Source organism: Gambusia affinis, linkage group LG03 (assembly GCF_019740435.1).
Source record: "Gambusia affinis linkage group LG03, SWU_Gaff_1.0, whole genome shotgun sequence".
NCBI lineage: Eukaryota > Metazoa > Chordata > Actinopteri > Cyprinodontiformes > Poeciliidae > Gambusia > Gambusia affinis.
In genome coordinates this window covers 15,253,740-15,276,595 of record NC_057870.1, presented here as the reverse complement: position 1 = coordinate 15,276,595, position 22,856 = coordinate 15,253,740, and the positions used below count along the sequence as shown (strand labels likewise).

Sequence of the window (22,856 nt, the reverse complement as noted above, 5' to 3'; positions counted from 1 at the left end):
TTGATTAAAAAAGCGCAGCTCCGCAAGCAGTGTGTTGGCTTTTCTGGAGCTCTCAATTGGACACATGTGCTTTGCATATGCAGCCAGACTCGAGGATACAGGCACACAGACAAAGGGGCAGAAAAACAATATGGCAAGACTTTGTTCTTCATTCAGGAGCTCAGAAAGAGATCATTTTAATGAGAGCGATAATGAAGTCTGAGAGAAGGATGCGGCCCGGAACAGAAAAAAACAATATTGACGAGGGAGCTCAGACAGCAACAAAGCCCTAAATGCAGTTGACTGTGGAGTCCCTGCTGGCTCTGTCTTTGTGAGGAGATGGCACTGCACCCATCCCCCTGCTACTTATAGGGACATTATCATAATGTTGGCTCTACTGAGATGAGCTATGAGAAGTGGGCTCATCTTGAAGTCCTCCACATGCCTGGTGCATGCTGAGGGAGGACAGTGCTGTACGGGGGTTGATGCCCTAATGGAAATTCAGCCTGACAGTTTTTGCATGAAACAAAGCAACACAGGACTGACAGCGCCAATTTGATGGATCTGAACATCGCTTGTAAACACACAGCAGCAAGGAAGATACAGACCGTCCTTCTGCTGTCCCTCTGTTTCCTCATTGTCTTGTCACCGCAGACATCTGAGAGGAATGAAGAGGACAAAGTGAGCGACAGTGCAGAACACGGCTGCGTGTCGTGCAGGCAAGTTTCATAAATGTGGGTTTAAATCCCGGCTTATGTGCAGTCACTCTGTATGCAGACCCAAAGAGAGCAATGGATTCAATGTGTTGGCGTCTATTAGACCACTGAAAAAGGAATAATAAGTTCTGAGAATCAGATGATGTTTGTCATAGCTTGTGTGAACCTTCACACCTCACACATCCACCCTGCAACATCCTGTTGTGTTAGAGCCCTGCCTGTGGTCAAATACAGCTGCATGTCTCTCTCTCTCTCTCTCTCTTTCTGTGAGTGTGTGTGCGTATGGGCGTGCGTGCGTGCGTGTGTGAAAGAGTCAGAAAGAGAAACAAGGAAAACTCCCCAGATGAGAGAACACTGCCACTTCCCCCTCTGAGTGAAACGAAGACAGAAACATGCAGCAGGTGTATGAAACACAATGCTGAATCATTCATGGCTTACATGTCCAACAACGGGGTCAAAGTTTTGTTCAAAACTTTTATAACTGCATATGTCTCTTAAAAACATCAAAAATATGATAAATATGCTAGAAAAGGCATTAAAACATATGTAAAAATGAACAAAAGGAACAATTTGAAGCTATGGTTGTGAACACTTTTTTGTGCATGTCAAAGTGATGTACGTAGTTTAAGGATTGCTGGGGCTAAAAACAAGTCTATGTTAGGCTGTAATAAAGAGAAACTGCGAGAAATGTGAAATAAAACGTTATAATATCTGTCATGGTACGCACCCTAACAACTTCCTCTTTGAATAATCATAGCTGTAAGGTACAATGTCGGAAGCACCCACACACCACACACTCACCCGTGCACACACGCTATGAAAAAAAAAAGACATCTGGCCTGCATTTGTTGTTTACTGTACATTGTGTGAACACTGTCCCATCTAAAGCAGCTCCCCAGCGGCAGGATGTGGTGGTGCGACACGTCCTCGCTCAACAACAACCGCTTCCTATGAGTTTGATAAACAGCGTTGTGGTTTCACTCTCCTCCTGCCCTGTCGTACATGGGGGAGTACACGCAGCACACCTCAGCTCGACGGCGCCACCAACTGCTCATAAGACCAGAAGAAGTGAGACTGACAAGTATCCTGGAGTATTAGGTACTTTGGAAGAGTTCAAATGCCCTTTGAACTTTATCAGATTTGGTCACAAATTTGTGACCAAGTATTTCTGTGGGATTTTGCACAATACACCAACACTGAGCAGGGTGGGATTGTGGACTGAAAAACAAGAACAGAGCCTGCAAATAAAAATAAAAAAAGATAAAAAGATATGTTAATTGGTCACAAGCAATTGAATGAAGGTTGTCAAAATTAACTGATTTACTTTGGTTTCACTTAACAGCTTAATAAACCTAATAAGTTAATTTATATGAACTTAATTTGATTACTTGTGACCAACTACTGCAATGTTTTTAAGTTTGGTCATGGTTTTCACAATTCCTGTTCATTTGTGCATTTGCTGTCCAGCCCTCAGGGGTGTCCGAGTAAAGAGGGATGAACACAAATGCAATTGCATGCCACACTTCTCAGATTATTAGACAGCAACAGCCTCATGTCAATTAACAATTAGAGGAAATCAATGTGTCACTTTCATCTGAAATCTAAAAGGATCTGAGTTACACCCACCGCACAGCAACATTACACTTTAGTTCAGTCTCTGTGTTTCTGAAGGTTGATGATTTGGTGGCAGAAAAGACTGTAGCACTGCTTCTCTCTTATTTTATTTTTTCTTCCTGTCTTCTCTCCTCTTCTCGGTTGCATGGGCACATACTGTCAGTCACATCTGTGAGCTGTCAGACCCAGAACATGCATACATCTGATGCGGGGTGGAGGGAAAAGGGGTGCATTAGGCATGCTGATCCTTCACACTCCCCCTGTCAAACTTAACATTGAAATGAAAGTCAGTGGTGAGTGTTTAGAAAGTGTGGGTGTGCAGGGCGTGTTTGTGTGAGTGTGTGAGGCAGGAGACAAGTAGGGTCAAAGGAGAGGAGGCATGCCTAATCCTGTGGGATGTGGTGGTATTTTACTGTGAATGGGGATGGGATGTAGAGATGTGCTCAGTAGTGCATGGATCACAAAAACTTCCTAACTGACAGAACGGAGTCCTGGGGGACCATTGTCAAAACTGGGGAAAAGAAAGAAATGACAGGAAAAAGGCAAACTATCAGCAACATGATTCCATTATACTAGTAAAATGATTGAGAACTGAACAGGAAAACATTTTAATTGGTATTTAAATTGCTTTGTATGAACAGACCTACAGTTTCAAGTTTCATGAAATTTCCTTATATGTTTCACAAACATTGACTTGCCATGTCATTCATCAATCCATTTTCTATCCCTGCCTCTTGTAAGGTCAAAGGGGACTGGATGCCTAAGTGCAGGAGGCAGGGGCGTTGCAAAAGGAGCAAATCTCAGAGTTTTGGTTTATGCTGGACCTATAAAAAGAGATCTAAAAACTCATATCAGAGTCTAAGACCATCAAATGCACATTAAACATGGACTATACCATTGCCTGGCATTATGTACTAGTCAAGCATAGCTCTGCAATGTCCTTGAGGTTTTTGAAAAAAAAAAAAAAAAAAACTCCTTCAACTCTAGAAAAGTGAATATAATTAAGTTTTTACTTCTAAAAAAGGCACACATTAACACAGTGAAACCCCTTGGTGGTCATACAGAACTGGATCTGTCATGTTTCATCTAATATGTTGTAGGCAACTATTTTTCAAATTTATTTCATATGATTGTACTGATTAATGTTTGTTATTTTATCTTTTATGTATGTTCTTATGTTAATAGAGTGTTAAATTATGCTCTCAAGGTATTGTAGAAAATTTGTTTGGCAAACAACAGTAAGTAAATCACATTGGTGAGCTCTGCCCTTATTCTGTTTGACCAATGGGTTTGTAACGTTACTTTGCTCTGCTTTTAGTGACTTTTGTACACAAGTTGTCTGCAATTACTTGTCTTGTTCACTTATGACTTTGAGAGTGAAGACACAAAAGGTGTCAAAATGTTGGTCTCCATCAAGTTTGTAGAATAAAAATAAAAACTGACCCATGACCTCCAAACGTTTCTGGTTTTGCAAACTGGTTGCCCTTCAGCACTGCAGCACTTGATTCAGCCACTGTTCAATCTGGAGATATCTCACATAGTCTTATTCAACACAGAGGAACATTGGCCAAGAATCATACTACAGTTTTTAGCCAGTATGTAAAACTCTGTTTAGGGTGGAAAACTAACTCTATGTCACACCTTGAACACATCACCCCCTCTGTGAAACATGGTGGTGGCAGCACATGCTATGGGCGTGCTACTCTTCAGCAGGAAAAGGGAAGTTGGTAATAAGACTGACTTTTTCTTCTGTCCTTTGTAAGGAAAGGGTAGATTTTGTACTACAGTCTAACACATAAAGTGCCTGAATTCACTTTTGCAAAACTTTGAAATCATTCTTTATCACAAAACACACTCGTTAGAGTGATGCTGCAAAGACCCACCACCACTCAAACTCTTGAACATGAACAGGTCGTCCAGAAAATAATGGATGAGGCCAAGTCAACTAAAATCAGCATGGGAGATTTCCACATTGTGAAAGAAAGCGGATGGGGAGGATAACAACAGTGACAGTATTGACAAGAAATTTCTGATAAAATTACAGTAATGTAATAAGCCATTTTCTGAGCTGGCAGGACTGTGTGTCCAAAACTAAACAAGCAGCTCTAGAGGCCTTGATAATCAGGGCATGCAGAGAAGAAAATGGGAAAAACATCACATCTTTGCTTCCAAAAGATCTAAGGTGCATCAAGTACACTCAAATAAAACCGTTTTCACTTTTAGCCTGACTTTAAACATGACTTTGACCCAGAAACTGCCATAGCTCACAAAAGGTAAACTAAAAAACGCAAGCAATAATCAGAGATAAAACTGTGTAACCTACTGAATGTCACTTGGACAGAGTAATTAATCACAGCATCAAACATGATAAAACAAAATATATTAAGGAAAGTTAAGATGCCGCTCAAAAGTCAATACAAATTAATTTTTCTTTTCTTTTTTCTTTTCTTTTTTTTTTTACTTTGGTTGCCACAAGAGAATATGGACCTTTGCCTTAATGGGTTCTTGCTTCTTACATGAGTACCCATTCTAAATCATATTTAGTTAATTGCATTTGTCACAGATGGACTCATTTCAAGTAAAGCAGAATCGAGGAACCACAACCCAAGAGATATATAAACAACATAGAGACTTTCAAATTATGTTGCTTTGGAGAAGAAAAACCACAAGCAAATTAACAGACAAGGTAAGTATGTTGATTATACAATTAAAAATAATATTAAAGTTAAGATTTGTTTTCCCCTGACATTCTCAGTTCACCTGACCTGTAATAGTTGTGAAGGAAGTTAAAGTGTCATGTCTTTTAGGTGAAGTATGTGCAGAACGTCACTGCAACAAATCAATCAATAAATCAATAAAATTTTATTTGTATAGCACATTTCAGCAACAAGGCATTTCAAAGTGCTTTACATCAAAGGTTACATGGTCAACACGATGAAAACATATTTTCATCAAATACAATATTTTCTGAAAAAAAAACAATAACTTTATTTTCCAAAAGATGTTGAATTTTATTGTGGCTTTGAGAACTGTTTTTTCAACAACAGCTTTCAGAAAACTAAAGTTACTCCATATCAAGTTCTCACTGGTTGTATGACAAATATAAGCAGGAGGTGGCGCAGTTGATACTTTTAAACAGCCTGCATTAACCCGGTAGTAGAAGAAAACAGAGGCGGACCTTTAACAGGACAGGAAGTGTGTTGATAAAGCGGCGAGACTGTTAGCTGTCATTATGGCGCTTGATGTGAAAACTAGAGCAAAACGATACGAGAAGCTGGACTTCCTCGGCGAGGGTCAGGTAGGAAGACGAACAATGTATTAGTTCGGGCATTGTCTCACAGGTTTATTGGTTTTCATGTTGCTCTATTGGGTTCAAAAGGAGCATAACTATCCTTAGCTGGTTGCTAATGTCAACAAAGCCTTGCTGCTGCTGCTGCTGCGTTCAGGCAAAAATTATGAGCATGTTCTGTTCTCTGTTTCCGCTCTGCAGTTCGCCACTGTATATAAAGCCAGAGATAAAGTCACTAACACGACAGTTGCAATTAAAAAGGTACAATCACGCCCTGTACTGTTAAACTTTTACAGTAATTTCAGCTTAATAACAGCAGACATGTTTTCATTCTTCTCTCAGATTAAGGTCGGACACAGAACTGAGGCCAAAGATGGTGAGTTGTGGGCTCCAGTAATCTTCTTCAACACTGACCTCATCCTGCAGGCTTTTTCACTGCAGGTTTGTTTTTGCAGGGATAAACCGGACTGCTCTCAGGGAGATCAAATTACTCCAGGAGCTGCATCATCCAAACATCATCGGGGTAATAAACATTTCAAGTCAGAGTAGATGTGTCCAAACATTTGAGGTGTTCTGGTAAATGTTTTTTTTTTCTTTAATTTGTTATCCTGTAGCTGTTGGATGCATTTGGACATAAATCAAATATAAGCTTGGTGTTTGACTTCATGGAAACAGACCTGGAGGTGAGACTTGTCTCATTTTTAATTATTTTTGTTGAACTAATTTTATCCTTTTGAATTAGTTAAAGACATTTAGAGAAATTACTTTAATTTATTGTTCTTAGCAAGAGGATTATGTTTAATATTTCTGCTAATCTACATTGAATATATTCAAATACATTTCTAGTTATTTCAACAAAAATTCATCAAGGTGGAAGGAATCTCTTCCTGTTTTCCACATTTATTGCAAAGTATTGGACAGTATTCCGTCATATATTTGCCTTAATTTAAAACAGAGTAGAGTTAACCGAGATGTTGCTTGTAGTTTATAAAATGTAGCTTTAAAACAGAATGATCTTAATAAGAACGATGGTTGTCACTCCCTGAGATTCACACCTGGACTGTACCCAATTTTGTCCCTGAAGGATTTCTGAACAGTCTCAGTCTATCTTCCTCATAACCAAGGACAAAGTGTAAGCAGGCCTCTTTCAGCCAGCTGACCAACAGTGCTCTGGATGAGTTGGGGGGTGCTCTACACTCCACCTAACTAGAAAAACACCACCGTGGAAACACTAAGATACGAAACAGTTTTGAGATGTAACACACACAAAACGGAGTGTTTTTGTGAAGGAAAATAATTCGAACCAACATGTCTGCGTGTGAGAAAAGTCATTATCCATAAACCTAATAACTGGTTAGTGCAGCCTTAGCAGCGACAACTGCAATCAAGCGTTTGCAATGACTGGCTGTGAGTCTGGTGGTGAAGAAATTTTGAATTGAGACCAGATGTTGCAGTGGAGTCACATCTGTGTTAAAGTTTATAAAAGAACTTCAAGTTCTGTTTTACTCTTTCTCTTTGATAATTGTGGAAAAAAACACCTAAAACCTTCAGTTATATGAAGAGCTTTTATGTCTGTTTCCTCTTTATTGAAAGAAGATGGAAACATTGATTATAAGATTAGATCACATTTAATTGTAGCAATTAAAGCATAAGTGTGATGATAAAGACCATGGGCATGAATACAACTTGGCTTTTGTGTTTTCAGTCCTCCATTAACCTTTTTTTTTTTTTTTTTTTTTGTACCAAGGCTCCAGATGGGCGGTGATCACTAATGCATTTAGACTTTAAGTGAGGGACACACTGTTTGAAAGAAAATCAATATCACTCTGGTCTTGGCTCTGGAAATAAATTCCTGCCATTAGCGGCTGGTGGGCAGAAGACGGTGAGGAGAGGGGAGGCTGAAGTACGATGCTCCATATTTTTCACTGAAGCTAATGGACTGTTTCACTAGCACGTATCCTCACTGTTATTTTTTTCTTACTGATAAGATTATACGACTGGCTAAAATAACAATCACTTCGAGAACAGATATACCTGTGGAGCGTTAGGTTGATGTAAAGGTAAAAAACTGGAACCGTTCTGTCTTTTTGCCCTCAAACTTATTCCCTTCAGGTTTTACTTTGTTTTTATCTCTCTTTGTTGGTGATCATTCATCCAGATTCAGATCTGCTTTTGAGTTATAGGTCATTTTTTTGCTGTTTGTTTTTCAGGTCATCATCAAAGACACAAGCCTTGTCTTAACTCCAGCCCACATTAAAGCCTATATCCTCATGACGTTACAAGGGTTGGAGTACATGCACCATCACTGGGTCCTGCACAGAGTAAGAAACCAGAAACAGCCTTATCAAAAGCACATGTTTGATCTTGTGTGTATTTACTGTTTTTTTGGTTTTCATCTCCAGGATTTGAAACCCAATAATCTGCTGTTAGACGGGAACGGAGTGTTGAAGTTGGCTGATTTTGGTTTGGCCAAAGCTTTTGGCAGCCCCAACAGAGTCTACACACATCAAGTTGTTACCAGGTCAGAGATGTTGAGCTAATACACAAAGAACTACTAAAAGTCGCACATTTCAGGGCTCTTTTTTTTTTCTTTTTTTTTTTTTTTTTTTTCACAGAAAATATCATGTATTTTATCAACTTAAAAATGTCTTCAGATTACAGGAATTTCAGCTGACTGTGATATTTTGGATAAACGCCCAGAAAGGAGCAAATTACAATGACTGCATTGTGTTTTTTTACTGGATAGATAGTATTAATACCGACTTTGTCATTTTGTTGTGTTAGAATCCCAAATATATATTTTAGTGAAAGACCAACACAAAGTAGAGCTGGGTACTAATTCTCATCGTAAAAGAAAACGTGGTTTTCTAAACCTCTTACGAAAAACAATGTGGATGACGTTATGTGCTTATATATTTAGCTCTCTTTGAGTCAATGCAGGTACAGCTGTGACTCATTATTCAGGATGTGTCTCTGCCAGCTCTGCACATATAAAGACCGAAACGTTTTCAAAAGTGAATGGAGGCCATTCGTGAATTTAAAGTCTTTTCACAGATTTTCAGTTGGATTTGGGTCTAGACTTTGACTAGGTCATGAATGTACTTCCGTCCGAATCATTATGTTGTGGCTCCAGCTGAATATTTAGAGTTGTTGTCCTGCTCGAAGGTGAACCTCTGTCTTGTTTCCAGTCCTTTTGAATCCTTGATGCCATATCTAGTCTCATCAGATCTGATCAGCTTCCCTGCTGAACAAATTATTCCCCCAGCATCATGCTGCTGCCTCCATGTTTCACCATAGGGGTGGTGTGTCCAGTTCAATTTGTGGGTTTGGTCTTATCTAGGCAGATTTACTATTTTCCTCAAGTGACGTGACTAATTTCAAGCCTGACTTCTGGGAATACTTTGCTTTCCTCGTTAATTCAACCCAAACTTGATAGTTATGAAATGTAATGTTATTTTATCCTTTCCTTTTCTCTTCTCCAGGTGGTATCGTTCTCCTGAGCTCCTGTTTGGTGCCAGGATGTACGGTGTGGGCGTGGACATGTGGGCTGTGGGATGCATCCTGGCCGAGTTACTACTTCGGGTAGAGAATCCTCCCTTCACTTAATTTTTAATTATTGTTTTTAAAATCCCTAGTCTGATTATCTTCTCTGCTGCAGATACCGTTTCTCGCTGGAGACTCGGATCTTGACCAGCTGACTAAAATCTTTGAAGCTCTTGGGACTCCCACAGAAGAGACGTGGCCTGTCCGTGTCCGTTCTTTTGCATTTTTCTCTTATTTGAAGTGTGAGAGCTTCAACATTTGTTTGTCGGATCTCCCTGCAGGGGATGACAAACCTACCAGATTATGTCTCCTTCAAGATATTTCCTGGCACCCCTCTGGAGCATATATTTAGTGCGGCTGGAGACGATTTACTCGAGCTCCTGCAAGGCCTCTTCACCTTTAACCCATCGACAAGAACAACGGCCACACAGGTAAAGAAAGATTACTCATGCAAATTAACTCTTCTCACTTGCAAACTTGGGGGGTGGGGAGGATAGTCTTTATAAAAAGAAAAGCTATACAAGTTTTAACGTATTTTTTTTTTTCTATCAACTAAAATAACTCTTTCCCCTCTCGCATGTAAGGAAATTGATACATTTTAAAATAAAAAGTTTTTCTTGAATAAAGCTAACTACTAATGTGATTAATAATAGTAAAACTCAAACAAAAAGAATCCTCCTTATGGGAGGTTTTCACTCAATTATCAGTTCATTAATTCATGCAGTTTCCCACTTCATGTATTCAGTAGAGGTCTGGAAATCTGGGAATCTTCAGTCTGGCTCAGATAAACAATATTGTAACGCTTCAGTTAGAATATTACTAAAGATTAAGCATTGAGCGTAGCGGAGACCTGCTTCATTTTTCTAAACTCCTTGGCATGTCTGAACTCCTCCCAGAAGTCCAGCAGAGCTCTGTCTCCTATAGCAGTTTAGTTTGTTGGTAGAACAACTTTGCAAGAAACATTTTGTGTAGACCATATAGTTCATGTAGACTGCTTTAACACCTTCAGACTGGATTTGTTTTACTGTGGCTCATCTGCCCCCAGTGGCTGCCAGGTTTTTCAGACCGAAAATCCTTTAGCACCTACTAGTAGTTCATACATCCCCACTTAGACGGAGCTATTCATTTATTATCTAAATTGCCTGTGTATTGCTGTCTTTCTCCAGAGAGTTGACGGGGTTTTCCTCTTCTTCTCCAGGCTCTAAAGATGAGGTACTTCAGTAATCGCCCTGGTCCCACGCCTGGTGCCCAGCTTCCCCGACCCAACTTCTCAGTAGAGGCTTTGAGGGAGAAGGAAACAGTTGGACTAAAGAGGAAAATAGACGGCTTGGATACAAGTAATAATAACTAATCTAGTCTAGTATTTGCGTTTTTACACCCACAAACTGGGTTTAAGTTTATTTGCTAAAAATCTTAACAATTTACTTGCGTTTCCTTTTGTTTGAAACGTCAGACCCTAAGACCTAATAAACCCTTGCACTTCTCACGGCCCACACGCTGGTATAAATTTAATGGACCCTGACACTGAAACTAGCAATTCAGTGGGTGTTGGTTGTAATTACAGCCTCAGTTAGAAATGCAGAATATTCTGAAGCTGAACATGCACATAACGTTTAGTGGGAAGGTTTGTGTTAGTAGAGCAGAGTGTTGGTGTTTCTGGGAGGTTCAAAGCTTCTTGCAGCTCCTCCTCTGGTTTGGAAAATATCTGGGTTTGACTTCACGCTGTCTTCTGGAGCCTATATTACAGAGAGGTTGTCGTAAGACTAATGATACAGTATGGTGTTTTCTATATGTAGGAACATTATGTGGATATGTTGTTAGTAACATAACAATGTTTGTTTTTTCAGCTGTTATGAAGAAGAAGCTCATTTTCTGACCACAAGGGACCTGGTAAATCAGACGAAATCCACCGATTTCTCCCAGGATGCAACAGGAATCTCCTCTGGAAATAAATAAAAACCCAGATTCAGCCAAGTCTGGCTCAGATGAGACTGGCTTTAGGACTTTGTAGTATTTATACGAGGATCGTGGCCTGGGGTTAGCTCTAGATGTGCGCTGCTGAACTCAAGACGAGTTTTCACTGATAATTCAGCTGTGGAAGCCCATCAGAATATTTCTATTTGTTACTTAAGGAAACACGAGTCTTATTCATGTCATGAATGTTTTATTTTTTTATGTATTGCCAATAAAAGGTGTGAATGCATATCTGACATTTTGCATTCTGTTATCTCCACGTGAAACTGTTAATATTCTTTATGAATGTGTACCATGTTAATGATACATGGGATATTTTAAAGCTTCTTGGCAGTTTTTTTTTTTTTTTTTTTTTTTTGTAAAATCAAACTCATTTTAGAAACTTTTATTGTTGGTATTGTTAATTTGTGAATCATTTAGTCCAGCTTTGATCAGCTTTTTTTTTTTAAATTAGCTCCATATACATCCCCACTGTAACATCACATAAAGCAAAATTTCTCTTTAGTAGCATTTTTTATTTGCACATTTCCATTTTCAGTTAAATTTCAGACAACAGCTGCCTAAATCCACAAGGTTTCAACATGGCATCATCAACTGATTATCTGAGCAGAGGGATTCATGAGTTGCAGAAAGAGTCTTCCTACTGATGAATGTCTTCATATAGTCAAAATAAAGCGTTGGCTTTTTATGGCAGCAAACACTGAAGTGTGTGGGAATGAGTCATATGACAGCTTTTGGCAAACGGCAACACATGGAGCTACGTTGGCAGCTTTATCAGTGTTGGCCATGTCAGGGAGGCTTCACAAGCTGGCAACTTGTGGCGGCTGCAACATGACTCAGGCCAGACTCCCTGATGCGCCACAGTCCAAGCAGACCTAAGGAAAGAAAATTAAAGTTTTCATTTTTCTCTTTATGTTTCTCAAACTGGGAGGTATTATGTAAGATCAATTTTTTTGAGCTTTACATCCTGTTATAATGTTATTCCCTCATCAAAATCATACCTGGAGTGTTTCTCCAGCCTCATTCATGTTTTAGATATCCTTGAAACTCCTGTACCAGCCATTACGGGATGCCTGAGCTTATCATACATACAGAACGGTTCTAAGTGGGATAATGGAGGAACATTGTTGTGACAGTGTGGTAAAGGCAGGATACCAGAAAGAGCAGGAGATTTTTTAAAGAAACAAAGGCCAATTTCATGGTGTCAAATTGCTAAATGGCATTTACTTTAGGTCATGTTTTATATATAAGGCATTTTATAAGAACTGAAGGTAATATAATTACTTGATTGTGGTATACAGTGGCCCTATGTGCCTGGAAACTACATAATGCCTTTCTTTAATTTAATTGTGTCTGAAACTGAATGCCTTTCTAACTTTTGCCTCATCTTACAGTTTTTTAATTACAGTTACCAACCCTAAAGTGCTGTTCTGTTTAAAATAAAAGCTGAAATTGACATCTTAACTAAATAATTTAACAGGATAAATGCATAATAATAAAATTTCATTGATCAAAAAGGTCACAATATTATCTTACAGCTAAAAAAAAACTAAACAACCAACAGAGACTCATTTACAAGAAGATGCAAAGTGACTCCGAGACTTTTAAATGGGTCACCTTTGTGGACAAATTTTTTTCGGGTCGAACAGAATAATTCCCAAATTCAATCAATCACTTAATTTTGGTAAATTGTCCACATTAAACACGGGAAACAACAAAAGAAAAGAACAACAATAAACAAACCCACAGTTTACAAAAAAAAAAAAAAATGAATAAGCCGAAGCAAAGCTTATTCTTGCCTACCCTGTTTTTAACCTTACAACCTACCAGGATATCTTCACAATACATATTTAAGTCTACATAACAGCGTAAGGTTTTATCATTTTACATTTTAAATCTCTTTCAAAGTTCACCAAGAACCCTCCTTCATAGTTTCAACCACCTCTTGGTGCTGTCAGCATGTCAGGCGCAGCGCGGCTTTTGTGGGAGGAGAGATGACGACGAGGAGGAAGAGGAGGAAGGACGGAGGCTTGCAGTCAGGGGCATTACTGCGAACCAGGGAAGAACGGGCACGTTGCTCTTCGTCTGCTGCGGCGGGTGGTTTCATGTTGAAGAGGAGGAAAACAGCCATCCTTTCTCACCCCAAAGCGGATTTCAGTGATTCTGCGGAGCAGGATGTGTACTCCGTGCTGCGTCTCGCAGGTGAGGAACAATAGACAGGCGGCTGTCTGCTGTTGTCCACCGGGTATCAACGCTACAACGAAGCGGCTGTGGCGTCCAGCGCGCTCAGTCTTGTTTACACTTCATGTCAGCATTAATTTCAGCTCGACCTTAGCTACTGAGACTACCTATTTTTTCTCTCCTCGTGTCTCGAGGGGAATTTTTTGCTTGCCAGTTGTCCTGATTAACTCATAGCATGAAATAAATGCATAATTCACGCTCTGGATCCACTCAGTAACGTCACTGCGGGATGAGGACAAAGCGAGCCGAGGCAAAGCTAGCTGAAACAGCGCTGTAAACGAGCGACTATCAAAACTAGCTGGACTGGAGGACGAGCAGTAGGTTTTCAAAGCATGCTGGTTCTCGACAAGTTCCTCTGGAAGCTGGCTATGAGTTATAAACACCTCTTCGTTGTGGATTTGAGTTGTTTCATCTTTTCAACCATCTTCCTGTTGACTCCTAAAACTTGACAGGAAGCTGCTTTTACTCTTTTAGGGGTATAATCTTGTTAAAATCGCTTATTCACACTAAAGTGAAGGGGTAGAGACTGCGTAGGCGAAATAATAACGTCTGCATTTATATTTAGAGATCAATACTTTCCTCTCCGATACCTAGTTCCGATTTTCTTCTAATTTTTTGTCAAGGGAGAAGATTACTCATAATATCTTTGCACGCATTTGTTTATATGATTGTGACAAACTTAGAAAAAGTGTAAGTAGTACATTTTGTGCTTAGATTTTTTTGTTAGCTGTAAACGGATAGAAACTTTTTTTCACAATTTGATGTTCTGATTGCTAAGAGGTCCAATTCTTCACCCTTTAACTTAAAGTATATAATTAATTTTTTGTTCTGAAAACAAATTTTGCAAAATATGTTGCAATAAGCTGTATGAAATTTATTTACATGTTGTCTGTGAAAACTACGTTGTTGGATAAACCATTTATTCTCTAGTAAATATGATTGGACATTGAGTAAAAATCCTAGTTGTACTTCTCAACTTAACTAGCTTTATTCTGAATTACACAATATTAGTAAAAGTGTGATTATTACTGTTATAGAAGGAATTGTGTTTGTATTTCAGTTGTGACAGCTATGTTCACGAATGACTATGATCACATTTTAAATAGTCTTTGTCATTTTTATGGTAATTGTTACCATAAAATATGAAATTTTAAAATCTATAGCGCCCATCCCTTATTTGTATTACATGTCAAGACATGTCCAAAGTTCACTGAGATTTAGAGAGAAGAGAACAGGAAGGAAGAACAGATGACAGAGAAGATGCTGCATTATATATGATTTGTAATTTTTAAATGTTGGCAGCCTTTTGGAAAGTTCTTTTTTTTATATTGTTTTAGTAATGTCACCCATGCTAATAAGTTACTGATTGGAAGCAGCAGGGTAAAACTGAATGCTTCTATTATAGTAAAACTCTGAAAAAGAAATTAAAATCAGCTAAAATAGGGGAACTTTACAGAACCTTTGATCGGAAATAGACCACAAAATTCTGATCAGTTCGTCTTTTATTTGAACATTAAGAGCTTGTTTGGCATAACCTACATTTTCCTCCCTAGTTATTTTCTGCCATCACAATGTCTCCAATATTCTTTGGGATTTTTAGCATCTCTTCTCATCCTCTAAAATCAGCAGCAATCACGAGCAGGAGAAGTTTTTCCGTTGGTCCAACACATTACCGACATGCAGAGTGGGACTGAATAATACTTGAAATATAATAGCCCTCTCAATGTAGCATCCAGGCGATCCTCCATGATAGTGATATTCCAACGATTTGGTTGTGCAGCTCTATTTTGTGATTGGATTAAAGTAATTGCGACATAATGCTGACCCTGAATTATGTGAAGAACCCTAAAGTATCAGAAACACTTTGTCAAAGGATAAGCAGCGGACTTGTATACCAAGCCTGAGAGTGTTTTCTTTAATGCTAAGTGGCTTTTTTTACAACTACCAGACTGATGCTGACCGCAGGGTCACTGCTGCTGCTGCGTTGGTCTGGGCAGGAATTTAATTACACATTCACCCCTCATCTAAGGGGGAGCTTACTTCCATTTCCTGTGCCTTTCAAAGAGCCGGGATGATGGAAAAGGGGCAGGATTAGGAGAAAATGAAGGGCAAACAATAAGACCGGTTGAGAGTTGCTGCACGGGGAGTGTACTAATCCCTGCCACAGACAGCCCATCTAGTCCGTCGCCATCTATTTGTGTACTTCTAATTAACTTTTTTCTCCATCCTTTACGTGCCACACTTGAAGTTTTGAGAGGCCCAGCCTGATGTGTGGTCCGGCAATTTCCGCACTGCCTCCAAGGTTGGAAATTAGAGAAGGGCGAATGTTGTTTGGGTTGGATTCGAAGTGAGAGAAGAAGTAATGGTGTAGAAGGAGATCTTTGAAATCTGTCACTGAGTTTAGCAATCTATGAAACGTTGGAGTGGCAACAAGACCCATGGATAAGCTTCAGCTGGGTGTCCAAAGTGCTGTGTATGCTGGGATGCAAAGCAGCACACGTCTGTAAGCACTGTAATGTGAAGATGTAGGAGCCATGGGTGAGCCTCAGTAGTTAGGAGAAAATTAAAGATTATTCTTTGAGACTCATGTTTTGCTATTCTGCTCCATCCTCCTTTCATCTCACACTTGTAAACAAACAATTATGTATCCATCTTCTTAATTATAGTGTATCATTTTAATTGTATTTTTAGAAAAGTCTAGATCCCGTGTTTTATTTTTATTTCAACTGTAGCACATGCTAAATTTTTATCTAACACCATATCACTTTTGAATAGAACCCCCTTTTGGGCCAGTTGTGCCTTCTTGCATTTGGGAAGTTTTGATCCCTTCTGAAACAAAACAACAGAGCCAACCACCTGCACATAGACAGTATAATCATATAATACACATAAGCACATTTTTACAGTAAAAGTTACAAAACTACTTTTATCCCTCGGCTGTAAAAGTTTGTACAAAATGTCTTGCTGGTGGCTATGAACCGAGGCATGACGGGTGCAAGCCGTGCCATGGCTCGTTTTGTTTTAAAGTGTCCTTAAATAAAACAAGCGGGTTTTTTTTTTTCACTTTTAAAAACAGGCATCTGTTTTTGAGGACAAGGCACATTTGCTCTTTTTCTGTCATCAAGGTGGTCAAAAGTAATCAAACCCATTTAATTTAAAGGTCCTTTATAACTAAATCTAACTCTTTAACAAGCAAAGAAAATGTGTGGTGTTTTTATTTAGTTTGCAGCTCTCTTTGAGGAAAGTCGGACAGATATTTCAATTAGCTTTTGTGATGTAACAAAAATCTGCAGAGTAGCTTTCCTCACCCCATTGTTGTATTGCCATAGCTTGCAGGATTTACGCTGCTCGCCGTCATAACACGGGCATGGCATGTCGTTAGTCTTCAGTTAACTCTCAGGAATTTTTCCGAAGTCAGCGGCAGCAGGGGTTTGTTTTCCCAGCGGGACATTACTGCCAGTCCTTCATTCCTGTAGTGTCCGTCTACTATCTGATGGCACAAATGATGTCTATGGTACTTGACTTTTCTGTTGGATTTTATGACTCACAGTACAAAGAACAACAACAGCCAGACAAACCTTACCCATGCATCTCTAATTAGCACTGTGTTGGTGAGTTCACTGGGACAGACCCTGTTCTTTTCCAATCTGCGTTTTATTTCTTTAGGGTTTTTGTGTACTTTTATATTAGGGAGCAAGATCTAAAGTCAATGATGCAACATAGTGAAATACCAGCTAACTCTGTCTAATTCGTAGCTTTCCAAATGGAGAGCTGATAAAAACATTCACTTTGGAAGCGAAGCTGGCCTTTGTGTTGGCATAAACACAGCATGACGGTAGATTTTCCTATATCTGTTGATCTCATATTGTCTCGTCTTCCTGTTCTGGTTCAGTCTGTTTCCTTTGTGACAGAGTTTCATCTGTGAGGAATTTCATGATCATTTCCCTCAGTTATTCCTCTTTACTGTAACTCAATCCTCCTTTGAGTTAAGCTGTTTCCACTCCCAACAAACTAAAGTTCCCTAGCTGCTGGTTGTATCCAGGGGATCCGTTTGCAAAGAGAAAGCAAAGATCTCCCTGTGTGTACAGGGAAACAGGGCATTGATACATTTTTGCTGTGTGTGTACAGCTGCCTGGATATACAGACAATAGCGGGACTGTCACTCACAGTATGTGGAGTAATAGAGTCGTACGTTAAAGCTCTTTTGTTTGCCTGCATCACTTTTATTTCACTCTGCTGGTTTCCTGCGACTGCCTCCAGCACAAAGCATTGATGTAATCTGAGAAAAGTGGGTGGGTCAGCAGTTTTTTTCTGAACTTTTGATCTGGGATGATTTATTGTGACCCACTTATTACAGATGTTAAGAAGTGTTGTCACTTTGAGGCACCATACTTGGCCACATGATGCAGGATAAGTCAGAGTTACTGTTTGTGGTAGTGAAAATATGCCTGCAGGGCTTTGCTATGTCTGTACTTCTGCTTTAGACAGAAGTACAGACACTGTCTAAAGCAGTGATAGTGTCTGTACTCACACCTAACAGAGCTCACGTTAGCTGTGAGTTACATCTTTTCTCACTGCCATACTTTTTTTTTTTTCAGACCCAGTGTGTTTTGGTGAAACAGAACAGTGTTGGCTTCCTGCTTTAGCAGTCCCACAGGTCTCTGACCTGTATTTAACAGTATTTTGACACCTCTGCTTGTTAGAGGAACTGTTAGAGGGAGAAGCCCTGTACTTCTTTGTAAATCTGGCTGGGATTTTCAGCCTCGCTGTGCTGTGCTGAATTTGTGATAGGCCTGTTTGTATTGTGTAAGCGGTTGCTTCTCTGTGGCTACGTGCCGCCCAGCCTGGCCCTTCTGGGTTTGACTGTGGTAAACTTCTCCGTCTCTTGTAGGCCAAACAGTGTCGTTTTTATCACTTAGATTGGCATTAATAAGGCAGTGAAGAGTATAACAGAGCAGGTATCATTAATTACTGTAAAGAGGCCATACAGTCTGCTGTGTCTTGCAGAAACATCCACATATGTTTCACATTCTTTCACATCTTCAGCAAAGGTGATAGGCCACCATCAAGAAGATTCAAATGTAGCAGAGGGGAAATCTCCTTTCTGTTTCAAATGGTGCTATCACATTTTAGCAAAGCAGTATGATGGGAGCGAGTGGAGTAGAAGGTCGTCTGTGGGAAAAAAGAGAGAAAAACTCAAAAGAGATAATAGTTACTGTCCTAGCGACACAATAAGAACTGATGAAGGGAGTGAAACACAGCGCTAAGATAAGAGAGAAGTAGACCAGAGTTCGTCTACACTGACTGTATTGTAAGATTTTCTGAGAATTTGTCCTTGGTTTGACTGAAGACAGGCGTGGAAAGAGCTGTGTGGGAGCCGGACTTGTGCATTTCAGGATGAATAGCTGCAGCACCATGACAAACGGCTGGGAGGCTGCTGATCATATTTAGGTTGGGGGTTTGAATTGCTGACAGGCCAACCACCTGTCATTATACTGGTGAGGGGCACTAGCAGTGAGGGAGGCCGGGGGGTGGACGGCCTGTGAAGTGGGTAAGGTCAGCGTGGGTTGCTATGGGTACTCCTTCTGCATCTGTGTGTGGGGGAATTCCTCAAGACATTCCCATCTCTCAGGTCCCTCTCCGTGTTCCCAGATCTACTCCTCAGTCTGCTCTGTGTGCAATCTGCTGGCAAAACACTCCCTAACTAATGAAATATAAACAACATCAGGTCCTAAATTGTTCCTTTTTTCCCCCCTCTACTTGTATGCAGCATTTTGTGGTTAATTAATTGCCCATTGAGAGAGACATGAGTCTGCAGCAGAGACTAAAGGTGACAGCTTACCCTGTTCAGCTGCGTGTATGCAAATGGAAACCAGGAGGCACAAACATCGAATCAAGGCTAAACTTCATCCTTCCTTCCTTTTCCTGTACTCACGTAATCCTGCCCAGGGTCACCAGTCGAGGGTGGAGAGGTGAGCTGGTAATTATGGTATTCTGGTTATCCTGTTTGATTAACCAAAGCAGTTGATATTTATTCAAACAATTATTAAAACAGGAGTCTCTGTCCAGAGCAGGTGTTGCTGACCTGCAGCTCTTCAGAGACTCAAAACGGATTTTCTTGGCTCCAGGGGCCTTTATTTGACAGTGAGCGGACAGGAAGTGGTTTGTGAGAGAAGACGAAGACATTAGGCTAAGGTCAACGGGTTGGGGCTCACACTCGTGACGGAGACATAGAGGACTCTGGGCCACATGGTCTATGCCTGTCCCATCACTGTGCCCAGCAGAGAGCTATGTTAACTGTGCTTTTACATATAAAAGTAATTAATGAGACTTTAAGTTAGCCAGTTTTTCTCTGTTTATGAATTTCTACAGCAGAATAAACTTACCAGTTTAAGGGATGCTTGTTTAAAAATGCTCTTATAGTCAAATTAGGTGGGTTTTTTTTTTGTTTGTTTCTTTTTAGTTTATTTTAATAAAATAAACACCCTTTTATTTTGAAATAAAAGCAAAGTTCATACTGTGTATATTATTCATATATTATGAGGATAATGGAGACGACGATGTACAAACTCAGAGTAGCAATCCTGTAGCGGGCCGTCAAATTCTTCAGATTAAAATTTTTTGTCTCCTCCTCTTGCTCTTCTAGTTGGAAAATTATTTGAGTCTTATCTAGTTAAACATTTGCTTTCATCTTTACCCCGACTAGATCTTTAATTATGAATATGTTCCCTTCAGTAACGGCATCTACACCGAAACGTATTGTCAGCTGAACCTGGTAGTGTTTACATATGCCTCATACACTGATCAGAAAGAGATTGACATTTTCTTACTGATTTTGATTCAGTTCTTCTTCATAATGTCTGCTTCCCAAACGCTCGATCCCATCTTTTAGACACGTTTGTTCATGTCGGATTCAAAAGGGTTTTGCTATTTCAATCTGTTTAGTTTAATCTTGGTCTTATAGGCGTTCTCTTTGTCACAGTGTGTAAAGTAAATGCTCTCTCGGGATGAGCAACTGAGACAGAGATGCAGTTTCCCCTGCCCTAATGGACAAAGGAGACAGTTTTGGTTCTGCTTTCAATCAGGAATCTGTAAAGAGAGCCATCAAAAAAGACAGCGCTCTGCTCTGCCATGAAAAGCCAGAGCTCTAAGCAACCATGGTGGAGCCCGAGGTGATGGATGGATAAATAGTTGGACTGGCAGCAGGAAGGCTAACGGGGAGATCTCTGGGCTGGTGAAGCAGGGAGCCAGAGCTGGAAAGCTTGATTCCAACAATGTGTGAGTTTTGGTATACATTTGTCAGTCAAGTGCTGGAGGATGTTTCCACCAACAGGCATTAATGCGTTAACAAAAAAAATGCCATGAAGGGGTAAAAGAATGCTTTCCTATTAACAAAACTTACAAACGCAGCAAATTCCTGCTCACAGGACAATGTTCTTGTAATGACACAAAGGCTTACTAAAAGAAAAGATGTAGCAATCACCAGATAAATATAGTGCTGTCTTGTTTATGCTGGAAACCTACAGGAAGTGCTGTCCTTCTGCTGCTCTCGAGTCATGTGTTTCACAACTTTCCTCTGCAGTATCTGCAAGTGACAACATTGTTTGAAATGCTTTTAAACCTTCAGAAAGAATGAAACATTATCCAAGTTAATCTTTTGTTTTTGTAGTTTTTGAATTATAAGTGGATGGATCAGATAGATGTACAGATGGAGATCACAGGGTTGACCTCTTACCACTGAGTGACGTGGCTGCAGAAAGGCCTTGCAAATCATAGAGTGCCTTGCCTTCTCAATATAATACAGAGACCTCTTTTATGTAGTTATCCTCCTCCTATGTGACGCCCTGACAGAGGAAACAGTGCAGGCCTCTGTTCTCAACTGGGTTTTCATTCTCTGCAGTGACGTGCAGGAGAGAGGCGGTTTGTCTTTTGTGGCTGAAACCATGAATGACCAATATGAACAGTCACTTGTGGTTGTCTCCAAATTTACTACTAGTAATGGAGAGGCTATGACTTTGTATTGTTGGATAATTCTCAGGCATAGGGATGTGAAAGTATTTAGAAACTTTTCGTATTTTTCAGGCCAGGTTGAATAATATGTCAGTGTTTTCAATCAGTTGTTTTAGTTTGACAGTAAAATTGGTTGAAAAAACTCAATTCCCTTCCAGCCTCTGATGAACCAAAAGTTTGTAAAAGCAGCTTTGAAGAGTTGTGGGCAACTTGGAGCCTCTTCAGTGTGTCTACATGGAGACAACTCGTTTATAAGTCTCACTTGTAAACGAGTTGTCTCCATGTAGACACACCAATCAGGTGTTTGTGGTAGATTTCCAGTCTTTGACTTTTGAAAAGCCATTATCAATTGTTGGATGATTTGATTTTTTTTTCTTTAAGAGCTTTATTATGAGAATACATAAGAACAGACTCGCATTGTATAACACTTAAAGACAAAATATCTACATAGTTGAGATTTTAAGCTAGCTTTAGCATGTTATTTTAGCGATTAGCATGGTTAGCTTGGCCATCATTGCTAAAGCAGCGGCCTCTTTATATAGTCCCTTTCTGCTTCCAACTTGATCCCACCTTAAATTTTAGCTGACAAGTCAAATAGTAAAGTGGATATTTTTACAGCATGATAATCCTGTGTGAGGGTGAGTAATTTTTTATTAGATGTTTGTGTTTTGCGCCCTCGAGTGGTGTCCATTCCCATCTTCCTTATGTCTTTTACAATAAAGATAGAGCCAACATGACAGACATTAGATCATTGAAATTGTTAATTAATCTGTTGTGTTCCTCCTCTGCACCTCACTGACTTCTTTGGACTTGTTCCTGCAGTCGGGGAATTTGTCAGCTGGTGTGAATCACCGTTTTTAAAGTGAATTAATTTCAGCAGGAATCCCCCTTTTTTTTCCCTTCTAGTTTCAGATGAATGCTTTATTCTTGTTTTCTTTGAACCTGCTCTTACTTTTTATGCTTTATGTAGATTTTGATTGAATTTCTAAATGATTTTAGAGAACGTCTCTCTTGTCCATCCACCACATTGTGTCTCCTGATTGCCTGATTGTCAGTATTCATTACGTCTGAAATAAGAACCTCAGCTAAGGGTGTCCTTATTGTGTTTGTCCAGCTGGCCTGTTGCTGCGGCTCAGCGGCCTGCTCCTGCTGCTGTAACTGCTGTCCGAAGATCAAGCAGTCCACTGGAACCAGAATTATGTACGCCTTGTACTTCCTGCTGGTCACCGTCATCTGTGGCATCATGATGTCCCCTACTGTGGAGCAGATAATGAAAGACAATGTGAGTACAATATTGAAATAACTGATTAATTAACAAACACATTTAGAAGGATGCAGACAACAATAAAGCTAAAGTCTGGATTATATCAATAAGCTTGCCGAATAAATCTCTGAAATGTGTTGCATCTCTGTTTAGAGAGTGGGAGGAAGTGTTTACTTCTAATAAATAACTTCCTCTGTCGTTCTGGAACAATTGCATCACTAAGATC

At 39.7% G+C, this 22,856-nt stretch overlaps 2 protein-coding genes and 1 long non-coding RNA gene across 4 annotated transcripts in view; 2 read left to right on the top strand and 1 right to left on the bottom strand.

Annotated features, from left to right (window-relative positions):
- Window positions 1–5,458: 5,458 nt before the first annotated feature.
- cdk7 (cyclin-dependent kinase 7) lies at window positions 5,459–11,344 on the top strand. Of its 2 annotated transcripts, XM_044107784.1 has the most exons (12): window positions 5,459–5,607; window positions 5,800–5,859; window positions 5,941–5,974; window positions 6,054–6,121; window positions 6,213–6,281; window positions 7,809–7,919; window positions 8,001–8,119; window positions 9,081–9,180; window positions 9,257–9,343; window positions 9,423–9,572; window positions 10,340–10,478; window positions 10,989–11,344. In XM_044107784.1, the coding sequence occupies exons 1-12, from the start codon at window positions 5,542–5,544 to the stop codon at window positions 11,015–11,017; spliced, it is 1,032 nt and encodes a 343-aa protein (XP_043963719.1). In that variant the 5' UTR covers window positions 5,459–5,541; the 3' UTR covers window positions 11,018–11,344. The 2 variants fall into 2 exon arrangements, with proteins under 2 accessions (XP_043963719.1, XP_043963727.1); XM_044107792.1 differs by lacking the exon at window positions 6,213–6,281.
- Window positions 11,345–11,609: 265 nt separating this feature from the next.
- On the bottom strand, window positions 11,610–13,133 carry LOC122826229. Its single transcript, XR_006369754.1, has 2 exons — window positions 13,058–13,133; window positions 11,610–11,990 (listed from the first exon to the last, which is right to left on the bottom strand). It is a non-coding gene; the product is annotated as an uncharacterized LOC122826229 (long non-coding RNA).
- serinc5 (serine incorporator 5) overlaps window positions 13,051–22,856 on the top strand; it is a 20,938-nt gene continuing 11,132 nt past the window's right edge. Inside the window, exons 1-2 of the mRNA XM_044107772.1 lie at window positions 13,051–13,317; window positions 22,481–22,648. Coding sequence (XP_043963707.1) covers window positions 13,291–13,317; window positions 22,481–22,648 — 195 coding nt within the window. The 5' untranslated portion in view covers window positions 13,051–13,290. The remainder of the gene's footprint in view (window positions 13,318–22,480; window positions 22,649–22,856) is intronic.